The following is a 16,473-nucleotide window of genomic DNA, read 5'->3' as shown; positions in this document are numbered from 1 at the left end:
GTTTTCACACGAAAAAATAAACTTCATCTGGATGGGATCAGCATGCACTTCATTCAGGATTTGTAACAGATGAAACATACTAATGTGCATCCTGGAAATAAACCTGCTCTTCCAGAGCCCCCACTGCTGAGTCAGGGAAATGTGATGACGTTGCCAAACTGACCGGCCCCCTTCGGGGGTAATTTATGGTCCCCCTCCCTGGCATTTGCAAACTGTGCATGAGAGAGGCTGCATTTCCTCAATTTAGTGCCCGGCCATGTAAGGCCATGTCACAGGGCAGACAGATGGTCCACCTCAGGGTTCTCAATTTTTGGTACCTAGAGGGCCAGAATGCAACACAGTTTGCAGAATTCCCTGCTTAAGCTCCACTAAACCTGCTAATTAGCCGATTAAGATGTGTTTGAGCAGGGAATTCTGCCCCCCAGGACTGGAAGTGGGGAACCCTGGTCTACCTTAGCTGAACCAAACACATCAGTAAGAGCGATCTTTTTATTCAGAGTCGGTGCACATTTGTGGTGATTTTTCTCTCCTGCGCTCACCTCTTCCCCCTCCCCCCCCCCACGCATAGGAACACATTTTCACAGCCCCATCTGTCCGTTGTCTGACATGCATATGCAGCTGTCACAGGAAACTACCATTTCATACATCAGAAATAAGTGCTACATGTCATATACTGTAATATAGGTGGATCTTATTGATGATTGCCAATGACTTCAAGGCCCTTGCTACAGAAAAAGCTGATATCAGGACACATTTTTAATCACATTTGATACATTTTAGAACTGCTTTGTGTTGACCCATGAGGTGTGGAGCTGCAGCCCCTTTTATCCGACCTGTGTGTAGATGAATATGCCGCCTTGGTTTTATGGAGCAACAACCTCTGTTGAAGAGAAATAAATTGAATTAATGAAGACATGGGGTAGATACAAGGAATTAAGATATATTACACAGGTTATCAACTATACACTAACTGAAATAACTGATTAAAATGAATTAAGAAGTAAAAGCACCAATAACACTAAATTTGTTTTCATTTGAATAACAGTTTACAACATGGCAGCATATATATACTGCCATGCACTTGCCATTTTCTCTAGACCTTTACATGAAATAACAGTACATGATAATTAACTAACTCAAAGACGTATGGATCACATATTACTTACTGTATTAGACCTGGAACAATAAAACTGGGGCATCTCAGAAAGTATGTGAAATATTTTGTTAGATTAGCATGATGGCTAAATGGCTAGCACTGTAGCCGTATACCTCCAGAGCTGAGGGCTGAAAGCCTGACCTTAGAATGATCTTTCATTTTACAGGGTTTGGGGAAACTTATTAATAATCATGAAAGAAGCTACCTGATTGGTCAATGAATGCCTTCTTTCAGAATGTCTGAGAAGCCATGGTAATTGCTAACTACCAAAACGCACAAGTCCAGAATACTGTTAGCCTATGATAAGCAAAACAGACTGTACTGTGATTGGGTTCAAATGCTTAAAGTTTACAGTCATTCATTAGATGAGCCTCTTATACCAGATGGATTCCTTTTTGAATAATGGCATCTCCATACTTTAATTCATGGATAAAGTTGTACTTTTTAGAAAAAGAGTGGAAATGCACCAAATTGAATGTAGACAATGACTTAAGGAAATACAGTACTTCTTTGTGTTGAAAAAATGTCAATAGTTGTTTATGAAAGGTTGCATAAAGGTATCAAGACTTATCTGCTTCGATTCTGTAAGGAGTGTTGGGTGTGGCAACAGGTTTATGTCGATGGGAGCACTTCCACCAGCCAATCAGGTAGCACATGTCGATGGGAGCACTTCCACCAGCCAATCAGGTAGCACATGTCGATGGGAGCACGTTCACTGGCAAATCAGTTAGCGCTTCTCTCCATCCATATAAATTACTTTTCCCAAATCACCCCATAAAGTGAAAATTCGCGCCCTGGGATGTGTGAGTGTGACACTTTCCCTTTTCACATATTTCAGAGGGTTTTCTCCTACAGTCCAAAAACACATGTGTCTGAATTGCTATTAATGTGTGAGTATGTACCTACTGACATCCTGTCGCAGGTGCCCACAGCCTTGTGCCCTATGTCACTACAGACGTGATTGTGGCTTTGCATTAGATAAACATCATGGCTGATACATTATGGCTGGGGGTGGAGCAGTGCAGCAGACTTACGTTTCATCTCCAGCTTGCAGGCCACAGACGCCTCTCCCAGAAGGTTGCTGGCCCTGCAGGTGTAGACGCCAGTATCAAAATTGCCGGGCTTGCGGATCTCCAGGGAACATACGCCCTGGTGGTTCAACTGCCTGAACTTGGGATCCTCGCCAATGATGATCTTGTTCTTCATCCACTCAATCTTAGGCTGCAAGGAAGCATGGGATGAGAAGCTGAGACTGGCGTGTCAAGTTCATCACTCCTCCAGATGAGACAAAGGAAAGTTCCTTTTTGCGACGTGCTGAACATCTAGCTGGCCTGACAGCTATGGGTGGAGTTGCTATACCACAAAGGTCAACAACAACAAAACCTTGCTGACTAAATGCATTTCGTGTATGGTAGGTATCTGCAGAATTCTAAGCTATGTCTTCCTGTGAAAGCTGTGTGTATCTAGCCACACTTTCCTTGGGTTCATGTAACAGACAAATTGGGTGGTGAGGTATGGCTGTCCTCCGACGGACACCCAGCCTGGAATTTCACACATTCAAGCTGCTCGCGACTTGCTGCCCCCCCCCGCCCCCCCCCTTTCCTATATTGTCTACCGAGACACCATCTCTGCGGAGGGAAAGTCAATCTTTGCGCTCCATCTCCCCGGCTGGGGGTATGGAAGCCGCACCGCTAACCTTCACATTCTTCGCACTGCGTGAGTGCCAGCGACACAGCTAACGAGGCTCTTGCCACTTCCTCTTGTACAAACATTTAGACAGTAACCCGTATACATCGGCAGGGTGTTCATTTACAGCGACGAATGTCTCCCCAAATGTCAGAGTCACGGTTCATGTAGGGCTGTGATGAACTGGCATCCGGTCCAAGGCATAGAATCCTTACCATAACTCGACGTAAAAAAGAGGGCTTGTGGAAAATGGATGGATATTCTCTTATTCATCAGAGAATTATATCCATAGTAATGTACAATTTTAATTTTGAGAAGGCAGGGTGAGAAAGTGCCCCTCTGGAACCCAATCCTGAAATAACTCTGCTGGCATTGGGATTTGAACCATAGTCCTTCTGATTAAAGCATGACATCCAAACCCAGAAAGCCACACACCACTACCAGCGGAAGCACACGTCCTTCTTCCATTAGTGTTAGTTGTCCACTAACCACTTAAAAGTCTATGAAGAAGAAAGCCAGCCTTCTCCATGTCTCCAGCTGCTTCGTAGATGCTCACAGAATGAAAGCGGCATGAGGTGCTTCTGTGAAGGATGCTCTACCTCAGTCTGTCTCAGTGACTTCAGCTGTAACAGTCTGATTACAGCTCTACGCTTCCCTGCCTTCAAAAGCCAGACAGCGAACAGACTCAAGCAAACGCTACAAATGGAATACTGCGAATCCTGCAGCAAATTTACGCAGAGTAGTTTAAACAGAACAGTGTGTATCGCATGTTTATTATAACTGAATGACCCCAAACCTGCCATTGAGGCCCGGTGCTGACTGGGTCTCCCTGGTGGACTGCAAAGGTACTGCCAGTGTAAACGTGCTTCATCGTGCCGTCAGGAAACATTTCTGTGTCACGTTCATCCTCATGCACATTATTCTGATTAATTGCACACAACTCATGCAACTGAACTGTCAGCAGAAAGCGTGATTCGACTTGTTGGACCTATTAGCCCATGAGGGCCCAGTCTAGGATGGGTCTGTACTGCCTTTCAGTTATTTGATTACGGTCTAAATCATCATATAAATCACTCACTGCTGGAATTAACTGAAAACTAATACATTCTGCTGCTCGTCAGGGTTTCGACTTTGCTGCCCCTGGGTTGCACTCCATGGCTCTCCAGCGCAGCCTGGACGACGTGCTAAGCCTAAACAATTTACCGCTTAGAAAATGACCGGCCTTTACATTCCCCTGGCCCCTCCTTTCCGTTTAATTTCACATCCACCCATGGACCCTGGCACAAGCTATTCATACTTTAATAAGACCCTCGGGTCCCAGTAAACCCCCCACCCCCAACCAACTTGTGAGTAGGTGCGGCAAGATAAAGAGCTGATCTTACAGTGAAAACCAAGCGATGGAACTGAGAAACCGGAGGGTGCTCTGGTTTCAGACGCGTTTAAGCCAAAGCCGTCGCAGATGTTGTAGGTAGCAGGACAGAACTGGTCACTCCTTTTCCATTCCAAAGACACTGCATTTCGCCATGGGGGGGCTCTGACTTCAGCCCAAGAATATTCAATTCAAATAAGGAAAAAAAAAACAAACAAAATTTGAGGTGACTAAAACAGCTACAGTAGATACAGTAGATTTTCTTTTTGAAGCGAATGTACATTTTTTGGACCATTATGAATTTTAAGTGGTTTTATGGCTTCATTTGCGCATCATTTGCGGGTGTCGGGGAAATGATGTCAATCTGCAGACAGATGCAAACACAGAGTTTCTTTCCATATTTGCAAATACACAACTGCAACTATTCAGTGTAGAGCAGGGGTCACCAACCCTTTTGAAACTGAGAGCTACTTCACGGGTACTGAGCCATACGAAGGGCTACCAGTTTGAAACACCCTCCTAAACTTATCTAAACTTCATGTATAATAAACATGTTTTAAATGCTTTTTTAAGATATTGTCATTTTCAAATCTATATAAATGCAAATGTGATTAAAGAAGAATAGCAAGAGGATCGAATTAAATTTTAGACGCTGCTCCCTGGTGAGTTGTGCTATTTTTAGAACAGGTCCACGGGCGACTCATGTGGTCCTTGGGGGCATCCTGGTGTCCACGGGCACCATGTTGGTGACCCCTGGTGTAGAGTTTCTTTATTACAAACATCCATCCATCTATCTTGTAAAACCGCTTGTCCTATTCAGGTTCGCAGGGGTCCAGAAACTATCCTGGAGGCTATGGGTGCAAGGCAGGGAACAACCCAGGATGGGGTGCCAACCTATCACAGCGTACAAGGCAGGGAACAACCCAGGATGGGGTGCCAACCTATCACAGCGTACAAGGCATGGACCAACCCAGGATGGGGTGCCAACCTGTCACAGGGCACAAGGCAGGGAACAACTCAGGATGGGGTGCCAACCTATCACAGCGCACAAGGCATGGACCAACCCAGGATGGGGTGCCAACCTATCACAGGGCACAAGGCAGGGAACAACTCAGGATGGGGCACCAACCCAACACAGGGCACAAGGCAGGGAACAACTCAGGATGGGGTGCCAACCCAACACAGGGCACAATCACACATCATTTACACACACATGCACACCTATGGGCAATTTGGCAACTCCAATTAACCTCTGCGTTTTTGTACTCTGGGGGGGAACCGGAGTAACTGGAGGAAACCCCATGACTACACGGGGAGAAGATGCAAACTCCACATGCATGGAGTCATGGTGGAGACTTGAAGCCAGGTCCCAGGAAAATACCAGGAACAGGTGTGGCTCACCAGAAGTCAGTTAAAATAGAGAACCTACTGGATAGCAGCTCTCCAAAAGTGGAGAATTAGAGACCCCTGGGTTAGATAGAGAAGTTAGCCTATGGCATAAACGCCTTACACTGCACTATATCACCAACAGACCATCCCCTCAGATTATAAGATTGATATAAAAGCCTTACACTGCACTATATCACCAACAGACCATCCCCTCAGATTATAAGATTGATATAAACGCCTTACACTGCACTATATCACCAACAGACCATCCCCTCAGATTACAAGATTGATATAAACGCCTTACACTGCACTATATCACCAATAGACCATCCCCTCAGATTATAAGATTGATATAAAAGCCTTACACTGCACTATATCACCAATAGACCATCCCCTCAGATTATAAGATTGATATAAAAGCCTTACACTGCACTATATCACCAATAGACCATCCCCTCAGATTACAAGATTGATATAAAAGCCTTACACTACACTATATCACCAACAGACCATCCCCTCAGATTATAAGATTGATATAAAAGCCTTACATTGCACTATATCACCAACAGACCATCCCCTCAGATTATATAAAACAGGAGGAAACAAAAAAATCTGAAACCCTTTTGGCAAATGGCTCTAAGAACAGAAGCCTGACAACCATTCAAAGTACACTTAATAACCGGAAACAACCACATTTTAAGGTACTACCCTTCAAATAAAAGAAATACTGGAAATTATTATTTTTTTATCCTCTGAACCTTTTTTGTTAAAGAAATTTAATGAAACGTGCAATATTGTCTCATCCTATATCTCTTTTGAAAATATATCGATAAATTGTACCAAGTCAGTACACGGTCCAGCATACATGGCAGAATACAACATATACCAGCTCTCACTGTCTGACTTTTCGCTATAACTGATGAAAAGGGTTATTTTAGGCAACGATACCGTTTCTTCTGACACTTCCTCTTTAGCTTGCTTTTACTGTGCTCTGTGTACATATTTTCTATTAATCGTTTCCGCCTTTCTATATTTACAGCTTATTTAAGTGATGCACAGCAATTTTGCTAGGTAGCAAGAGCTTAGGTCGTCCTTTACCGTACTCAGCATATACAGCTGGCTGTAAAATTTTTCGACCAGTCAGGATTTTGGAGCGTAGCTCCTTTCTAGAATTTCGCTTTGCAGTAAACAGAGAGCATGTTGACAATTCCCAAGTTAACGTTATATGTAAATCTGAGCAGAATCAATAAAGTTTGGTAGCTAACTCAACTCCATGTCAGAACTCACGCTGGGTGGCCCGTTGCGGGGGCATCCTGTGCACCATTGGTTAGAACAGTGTATGCAAAATAATTTTGGGTCAATTAATAAAAGAAAACTGCTCAAAGGGGCCTTATGTGAGCTTAGCTGAGATGATAATCCTGAGTCTGTGCCCCCCCCATCATCACAAAGCCTGAGGTTGACTCCTCCCACTTGCCACTTCACCTGTTCCAAAGTCCATGAGGTTCGGGGGCACAAAGGCAGCCCAGCAAACAGCAGCATGTTCACTGACTTCTTGGTTGCTTTCAGCAGCTCAGTTATACAGTATCGCAGCAGCAGACTAGGACTTCACAGATAGAAAGGAATGCAGTACTGCTGCCAGGTTAATATGGCACCAAACAGGCATGCTGCATCCATGAAGACCTACTGAAATGCTGGACAATACTCTTAACTGCTGCTTAAGCAGGGCTTAGCAAGTTGAAGACCATAAGGACACCTTGTGATTAAGTATGTATCTGTGACAGATGACCTGGTCCCCGCAGTACCCTGACCGAATCCCTATTGAGCTGGATTGGGATGAATTGGATCAAAGAGTAAGAGCAAGGTAGCCAACTTAATTTGTGGCCAGAACTTGTGGAAACACCTTCAGAACTGTTGGGGAAGCATTCTACAGTAGGCTGCTTCTAGAAGCTGTCATCGAAGCAAAAGGGGGCTATTTTCAAGTCTAAAATTTGAGGAAATTTTGAGATGTTGACCCCTTTTCTTAGTTGTTGCAATATTTGATATGTATTTTGTCACTGCCTCGAGGTCTTTCTCTATACAGGTGAATAACATACCTAAAACAGAGACAGGCATTTATAGCAGGTGTGTCCAGATTTTTGACTGGTACTGTACATACAAATGCACTTCAAGCTAGGTGGTGCAATTAGGTTTGGATGTTCCGGTTAGGTTTTTGGTACAGGGAAGCAGTTTGTCCCCCTCCACAACTGGGAAATCTCGAGTGGTTTACCTTGGGAAATCCCCGAACGGCGCAGAGCAGCTTGACAGAGAATCCGACGGTGGCGCATCTGTCAGTTAGTACTGTTGTGAAACGAGGAGCCTCACTGAAATCATGCTCTTTGAACTCAGGCGGTTTGTGGACGATACCTGTGAAAAAGCATATAGGTCGAGGCTGTGACGAGAGGCAGACTCGGTAATCTGAGCTAGCCATCATTCAGCTGACACAAACAGGAAAGGCATCATTTGAGTACTTACTGGAGTATTTTGCATGCACTACTAAGGCTAGAAATATTATAGAAGTCAAAAGGCAAGTGTCTGAATGCTTTTTAAGCCTTTTTGCTTGTGAACTATTGCAGCTATTATATTTGCTTTATATCTGAATGTATTATGTTATAAGTTACACTCTGGGTAAGACCAAACCCTCCATTCTATTTGGTTGGAAAATTAGACCACAGTATGTGTTTAGTTTTTTCTCACCGTTGAACTACACTTAGCGTCACTGAGCTTTCCGGGTCATTCTGAGAAGCGGCTAGTGGTGGTGGTGGGGGGGGGGGGGGATGCTCACCAGTTTTCTGAATATTGGCCACAGTCTTTGTCACAGCAGCCGAGTCACTTCTGCCACACTTGTTCTCTGAAAAAACCCTGAAAAAGTATGAGTTGCCCATGATAAGGTCGGAGATGGTGGCATTCATCCTGTGGTAGTGCTCCAGCACGGTGAACCATTCCTACAACATGAAGGCAACAGCTTCAATAAGTACCTTAAGTAAAAATGACTAGTAATACCTAGTCAAATTGGAGATATTATTACGTTTCTGAATTCCAAAGCAACATGCTAAGATTTGTGCAGTTTTTTATTTGTGCAGTTTGAAATAATAGGAGAACAGCATTCAAACAGTCTAAAAGGCATATTGTGGGTGTTTCTCAGTATCAAGAACACAAACAACGTACTTTTGGTCTTGGCAAGTTTGCCCTCACAAGAACAGACTTGGACCCAATGAATCATGGGATTGGTCTTGTTCGTTGGGGATGTAACCGATGTATCCTTGATATTTGGGGAACGATATCTGGGGATTTTTACTGTCAACCAAAGTGATCCCGTGACGCTCTAGTTAAGAATCAGTGCGCTTAAAATACTTCACAAATCTCATCTTTGAGATGACTGGAATGCTGGATGTGTATGGGAGCAAATAATGCGAAAATCTATTCACACCTACCCCAGTCTTTTTGTCAGCCTTCTGAATTGTGTAGCCAAGGATTGTTGTATTACCACTGTCCTTTGGGGGGGTCCACTCCAGGGCAGCGTTGAAACCCCAGCTATCCACTAACTTGATGCTGGATGGTGGACCGGGCAGCTCTGCATGACACCAATGAGAAACAGCCACTGACCCTCATCTGTCTTGTAATTCTGATCCCTATTGTTTGGTTGACTGTAATTGGCCCACACCTGTCCCTCGTCTTACCCTCATTATCTGTGTATATATGCGCCTGCCCTTGCCCTTGTTCCTGAGTTGGTCATTGTGTGTCTGTAACTGTTGGTGCCCTGTGTTTGCTGTTTTTTGCTGTGGTTGTTCTTGTGTTGCTCCCTGCTTTATGTACCATGTACCCACTTTGTTTTTGATCCCTCTGGTTTGTCTTTCTGAGTTTTAATGAAGTCCCGTTTTCTGAGCTACAACACGGATCGTCTGTCCTTCATTACGCCCATCCATAACAAATATGTAATATTCACCCTTTGCTTACCAATAATTTGAAGAATGATGATGGTCTTGTCTTCAAAGCTATCAACCTTCACACACATCTCATAATTGCCAGAGTCATCTCTTTCAGCCTTGCGGATGAACAAGATGCTGTCCTTTTCGGTGCTACGTACATTGATCTTCTTTGAATCCAAGGGCTTGCCATCCTTGGTCCAGATCACCTCAGGTTTGGGTTTGCCCTTCAGATCAAATGAAGAACTGTCATAGCAGGAAATTTCCATTGTTTTTTTTTTCTTCTCCTCTTTATGAACTCAAAGTGCAGTCACCAGATCTGGAAACGAAACCTCTGAACAAGTTTCAAGGTATTTTATTAACCCTGTGTAACAAGAACATTGTAATTCTTACTCCCTCAGTTAAACCCAGCACAGAACAACTGTATAATGTAATAACTGGCTTGTTATTTGAACACAAACCCTAATTTGACACTCTAGGACTGGAGGACACTTACTTGAAATGGGATTACGAGGTTGATCTTCTCGCCAACATTTCTGACAAACCTTGTCCTCAGGAAGCGGGGCAGGTGAATTTTAGGGCGATCTGTGAAGCCACCAGAAGTATGTTTTTGTGCATGCATAAAAATAGAAGCCAGTTTGTAGTTACAAACGTGTAATTTCTGAAATCATTCTTTGTGATGGGAAAGGTTGTTTTCCTTTAAGTCATTTGACTATTTTAAGTAGATTTGAATGATATGGGTCATTTTCATCCAGAGCAAAATGTAATGATTGTTTTTTGGCATAATGTCTTATTTAAGCCAGCATTAAAAGAAGACGTCATAGGATACCCTAGATAGGATTTCGGTCAGTATTTCTTGATTGTGTAAAAGGATCTCAAGATATTTAAGAGCGTTTAACGCATATGCAACTGATTTTTCAGACTTTGTTCTATTCTTGCTAAAATTGTAAAATTAACATATATGAATGTTATATTTCACAGCAGCATAGACTGTAGAAATGTCTGAATTGGCTCCTCCTGCTAAGAGTGGGTCAGTGACTGAGTCCTCGTCCCGGTGGCTCTGAATATATCCACCAGTTGCTTCTGGAAACACAGCAAAGGGCTAATATTACAGCTAAGAAACAAGGCTTCGCACATCTCAACAACAACAATTTCTGTTGTTTTGCAAGTAATATGTGGGTATAATATGTAATGTGGTGTAGATTTCATTTGCTGTGATCCAGGATTCAGAACCCAATTACCAGAGAAACTAACATTAAGAGCAGCACTTTGTAGCATCATGCATTAAGCTACTCTTCATTTGCACATGCAGTTTGAGTTCACAGAAGTTTATATTGTCAAGGTGCTTCGTGTCTTCCATCTAATGTAGTTTAATTACTTCTAGCTGAATTATGTTCAGGTTAATCTTTCCTAGTGTTTTTTCACAGAGAGCTGTGAAATTTTCATACTTGTTTATACATTTCTTTAGCAGGCATTTTTATGCAAAGTGATGTGTAAGTGAGAGAGCAAGGAGCAATTGGAGTTAAAGACCTCGCTCAAGGGCCCTACAGAGAAATCTCTCAGCCACACACGCTATCCCTGCCTGTTCTTCCCGTTGTCTCAGTATTTCTATCAATGAGGTCCCGTTTAGTGCAACTAGCAGTAATTTCCCATGATTTACACATATCAGCCTTCACTCGCTTGACAATTAAACACAATATTTTAAATATACTCTGGAGAGTGTCCTGACTTGACACTTTCTGTCGCCTTAAAATATGACCCTGAGACCTTCTGAGGAGAACTTCACACTTGTGTAGCAGCATTACAGGGATTACTCAACACGCGAGACGCGCGGCTTCCTGCCGCCCTGGCCCGCCTCCAGCATAACTCCACACGCACTTGTCACCATCGCTCTTTTGGGGAGTGAGCAGGCCGACGCCAATGCAGGCGGTGCCCTGTCACAGGGGGCCCAGCACAGCGCACAGTCCATCCCACCTAATCCCCGTTAATAGGATGCTTTTCAGGGTGCTTTCTTGGGATTTGCAAAAAGGCCTGGGTGGTTCTTCCAGAGGAAACAGCTTAAAGTAAAATATGTTTAGCTTTTGCGGGCGAGTGTAAACACGGGGACGTGGGCGCAGGGCCAAGCAGGACTAAACGCTCCTCAGGTGTCATTCCTGGGGGGGGCTCAGCTAGACAGGCAGCAGAAATGCTCAGTTAAAGAGGGCAACACACAGCCACATGGCCAATGGTCCAGATCCCATGAGACACTTTACTGCTGTTATTTAAAAATTGGTGTCTCTGGTAACATTACTCATGAATACTATACTACTTAGAATTGCAACTGGGTACTCACTGGAAGCTCAGTCCATTACTCCTAGCTGACTCCTCTACAGTCGGTTCTTTATAATACCTCACATGTACATCACTTTGGACAAAAAAATAAAATAAATAAATAAAATAAAATAATGTAAATGTATATAAACAGATCCGGCTGTGGAAATGACCATAAAACATTTGCTGTGTTAGAAAATAAAAAGATAACTCAGCTATACATAAAAAAGGTCATTAAAACCATTTCCCCTGAAATATGTGCATGTAGTACATTTCTTGGGGCAGCCCCCGGGCTCACTGTGATGCAGGCTCTCTGTTAAATTATCACATGCAAGACAGGCTGTACCATACGTCTTAGATCAGAGTTCTTCATTCTGTTAAATCACCACATGCAAGGCTGTCTGAATCTTATTTCACACTGTCCCTTCTTATTAATAACACTCATTGCATGAAGCACAAACCCACCACTGAATCTATGGTCCAAAATAACAGATTTGCACACACGCTGTATTTACACCACCTGTGTCGGTACAGCTAACGTGGGTAACTCTCTAAAGTTAACAGGCCTGCAAATAAATGCTAACAAGCGCATCTGCCAGGAGGTGTCAAAGAGATTCATCTCCTCACAGCTGGCGGCCTCATTCAAATGATCAGTATGAGCCAAAGGCCATTCACCACAGCCTCTGAGTGCTGGCTTACAGAAAACAAGCTCTGCTGAGCCAGACTGACCAATTAAAGCCCATTTACTGCTAGAGCCTAATAAGGGCTCGTCGTTGCTTGATGGATAACTGCCAGAGCACTTCCTTTTAAATGTATTCCTTTTAAATAAATTAATTATTCAAATTCCATCCATCCATTTTCCAGACCCTATGTAGGGTCATGGGAATCCGGAGCGTATTTCGTAAGTTACAGGTGCAAGGCAGGAAATACCCCAGGACAGGGCCAACCCATCCTAGGGCAATTATTCATATTCATATTATTATTATTATTATTATTATTATTATATATGCTATTGCATCAGCAGATACAGTAGGTCAGTTTTGAATAATTGCGTCATAAGCATGCTGACATGGTTCTGGGCAGTTGGTTCCTGCCCAACTTCATGGCTTCACGGCGCCCCTCCCAAAGCACTTACCCACCACCTCGCGCACTTTTACAGGATCGGCCAGTACAGCAGGTGCGCTGCGACCCCCTGGGTTGACCGTGACGACGCGGAAGTGCAGGATGTCCCCGGTGGTGAGGTCCTTCGCAGTGTAGCGACAGGAGGCAATGAGCTCCTTGCTGGAGACCACCCAGTCAGTAGCTGCAGGACGGACGGGAGCAAACGTCAAAGCGAAAAGTGACAAATGCAGACTCAGCCTTAGGCTAAACCTCAGCTAAACCAAATAGTACATTAATTACTCAATACGTATTTGGTGGGAAATGTTTTTCTATTAATATTTAGAAAATGCAAGTACATTCACGCACACAGGACAAATGGGCACAAATTTGTACACTTTACTGCACTCTCTATTAACATCGTAACTTAGTACATAAGACCATGGTGGTTACAGCAGAGACAAGGTTTTAAAAAAAACTTAGATCATACATAGTAATAATTAACGCCTCATTTGCTTCTCATGTTACTTTTCGCAGTTATTTTGCTACGGCGGACACGTGTGACCTGTGTATATAGGAAACAAATACCAGAGGAGTGACCTAATGAGGGCAAAAATATGAATAAATCTGACACTGATACTTCGGAGCCATAGAGGTATATTCCTGAGTAGCTGATAAAACACACAAAAGACATACATAAGACTTAGGATTTACAGAACGCACAATACAATGCTGTATGTAACAGGAAGTGTTTTGTGCCTCGACCCGAGCCATACACTTGATGGCAATGTCGGTTATTACGCACGTTCGCAGTGAACGTACTTTGGTCTTTGCAGTACTCCACAGTGTATCCATCTAGGCCATCTTCCCCGATAGTCTCCGGCGGTCTCCACTTCAGCGTGACCGTGGTGTCGGTTACGTCTTCTACAGTCAAGTTAAGTGGTTCACTTGTTGGAACTAGACATCAAACAAAAACACATTTTAATGACGACAACAACAATATAATATATCATATTACATACAGGCAGCAGATCCGGACATTAGCCGGGACACTGATCCCATTTCAGATCTCCTCAGCTCCGATACCTCACCAGCGCTACGGTTCCCAAAAGCTCCTTATAGCAACTTGCGTAGTTCGAACCACTCAATTGCATGGTTCCGACTACACCCCAGTTTCATTATGCTCTACATCCAGGTTAGCAACGCCTGTAATACGCTTACAAACGGGAAAAACAAGGCTTTTAAAAAACATCTTTTCTCCCCTCAAAATGACGTTACTCGCGAGTGCGAAAATCCTCAGTAGCAGCGATGGATTGTGCGTAAATGTCACGCCAAATTGTACTGTACGTCTTTGTAATATTTGAGAATGTAAACGACTAAAAACGGTGAGTAGCGTATGTCCTCTATATTATTTGTTATATATGCATTACATATGTATACATACATGTAAAGGCTGAAAAGCGCGGTGATCATAACAGCGCAAATGCGAACTTATTTAATTTTTAGTTAATGCGCATTTTATCTTTAAACTGTGAATGTATAGTTGCGTACCAGTTATGTGAGTACCTGATTATATACCTTTTAGTGTTGTAACCCTGTTAAAATAAAATGGAGAAATGAATCCAAAGTGACTTGGATATTTATATGTTTGATAATGTCCTAATAAAACTTCTTTCTCAGCATGTGTGTTAGTGGCAGGCTTCTTACTGATAAATATTTTAATTGACAGGCACAGTTATTATCTTATAAGTTCTGCTATTTGGGGAGTCAGGTTTAGAAAAAAAAAAGGCAAATGAATAATTGTTGTGGTTGTTAATTATTTTTCCAGGTATAGTAGCGGCATTCATAAAAGGTGATGGTTTTATATAGCGCTTTACCTGCTGGTGGAGGGGGCGTGGGCGCTTTGGCCTCCGCTGCGGGGGGAGCGGGCTCAGGCGGGGCCGCTTCGGCGGGAGGGGCTTCCGCGGGAGCCGCGGCTTCGGTCGGAGCAGCTTCAGCCGGAGGAGCTTCGGCGGGGGCCGGGGCCGGCGCCGGCTCCGGGGCGGGGGCGGGTTCCGGAGCTGGCTCGGGGGCGGGAGCAGGCTTTGCAGCCGGGGCTTTCTTTCCCTTCTTTATTGGAGCAGGTTTGGCCGGCATGATCCTTGTTTATCCCAGGGAGTCTTTGGTGATGTGGAATAAATGTTTTCGAGTAGGGAAGTGAACTTTATATAGCGACGGGGAAGGGACTCGACATGTGGGATCCGCCTCCTTATGTCTTTATATGTCGGAGCCCGATATCAGGCTTTTCTGTTAATCATCCTTTCTATCAATCTGACGACGTTTTTGTATTTTGTATAAATTGTTCGTTTGGTGTAGTGGATGAAACTTTTTTTTTTTTTAGCGTTCATAGTAATTCGAAGTGCGCCTCATTTTTTAGATTTGTATTTTGAAATCATATGAAACGCCACTATAGTACAGTACTTCTGGTATAACAGTCACGTTTTTCAAGTCTTAATTTTTTCTCAGCGTTATCCATTCAAACATTAAGGTAAAGCACCTATTTCACTCAGTACAGACTACCTACCTTAAGAACGGGAAGACTTTTCGTCTATGTTCTTATTAGTTATTGTTGCTGTAAAATAAATAATAATAATTATTATTAGGCCTATTATTATAAGCCCTGTCACGTGACCACCTATGTTTCAGTACATGTGCGTCGCCGCCATTAAATCTGAGGGGGACGTGTCGCCCTTAGATTTCATAATTATTCGTTTGAATCCCCCCATTTAACACACACTATTAGTTCACCCAGGACTGTTTCTATTGCTTCGCAAAAGAATCCATTCCACTTCCACATATGGCATCTAATTTATTAAAATATTTCTGGGGGAGGGTCCCCAGACCCCCCGCCAGTGTGTCCCCCCTCACATTCAAAAAGCTTCTGAAGCCCCTGTTTGAGTATTATGTTTTTAATGTATTCGGAAGGTCGGGAACAAGCAGGCTGTAGTCACAAGGCCGGGTCAGAAATCACGCTGGTTATCATGATTTAGGGTTAAGACTGATTTAATTATCCGAGGGTATAAAGAAATACTTGTTTTTGCTGGAAGTCACTCCGCCTCCCCCCCCCGTCCTGCAACAGGCGCAAAGGCGTACACACATGTTCGCCCACACAACCGGCGTTCTGTTACCACTAGGCCACACTATCATCATCTATAGCTGACCTTGAGTCATCATAAGCCATGACGTGGCATACCAGCTAGTGTATGTCAGAACGGCTGGTAGTGTGGTGAGTAAAGGCAGCGGGTGCTCTTTCAGGTCCCGGGGGGCTGAATCTGTCAAACATCCAGCATCTGCTAATCAACAAAATCATGAACAACCCGAGGATGTCTTTGGTTCTGTTTTAGTAAAATTGCCAGGTACCGTTTTGTAACCCTTATTATAATTAGAAATAATTTATAGCTATTACTATCACCAACAAAAATACCTACCATATATTACTAAAGGAGTAAATAAATAAACTAATT

At 43.4% G+C, this 16,473-nt stretch overlaps 1 protein-coding gene and 1 long non-coding RNA gene across 4 annotated transcripts in view; one reads left to right on the top strand and one right to left on the bottom strand.

The window, feature by feature from the left end:
* LOC111852909 (myosin-binding protein H-like) overlaps positions 1-15,139 on the bottom strand; it is a 33,547-nt gene extending 18,408 nt beyond the window's left edge. The window contains exons 1-10 of the mRNA XM_023829286.2: positions 14,848-15,139; positions 13,793-13,927; positions 13,008-13,175; positions 10,059-10,147; positions 9,594-9,789; positions 9,071-9,210; positions 8,422-8,581; positions 7,867-8,003; positions 2,191-2,377; positions 834-880 (exon numbers count right to left, since the gene is read on the bottom strand). Of these exons, the coding sequence (XP_023685054.1) occupies positions 864-880; positions 2,191-2,377; positions 7,867-8,003; positions 8,422-8,581; positions 9,071-9,210; positions 9,594-9,789; positions 10,059-10,147; positions 13,008-13,175; positions 13,793-13,927; positions 14,848-15,106 (1,488 nt within the window). The 5' untranslated portion in view covers positions 15,107-15,139 and the 3' untranslated portion in view covers positions 834-863. The remainder of the gene's footprint in view (positions 1-833; positions 881-2,190; positions 2,378-7,866; positions 8,004-8,421; positions 8,582-9,070; positions 9,211-9,593; positions 9,790-10,058; positions 10,148-13,007; positions 13,176-13,792; positions 13,928-14,847) is intronic.
* Positions 13,923-16,473, top strand: part of LOC140592234 (uncharacterized) — a 59,405-nt gene continuing 56,854 nt past the window's right edge. For all 3 annotated transcript variants that reach the window (XR_011992531.1, XR_011992529.1, XR_011992530.1), the window contains exon 1: positions 13,923-14,355. This is a non-coding gene — a long non-coding RNA (uncharacterized lncRNA). The remainder of the gene's footprint in view (positions 14,356-16,473) is intronic.

This window comes from Paramormyrops kingsleyae, chromosome 8 (genome assembly GCF_048594095.1).
Source record: "Paramormyrops kingsleyae isolate MSU_618 chromosome 8, PKINGS_0.4, whole genome shotgun sequence".
Taxonomy (NCBI): domain Eukaryota; kingdom Metazoa; phylum Chordata; class Actinopteri; order Osteoglossiformes; family Mormyridae; genus Paramormyrops; species Paramormyrops kingsleyae.
This window is presented reverse-complemented; position numbering and strand designations above follow the sequence as displayed.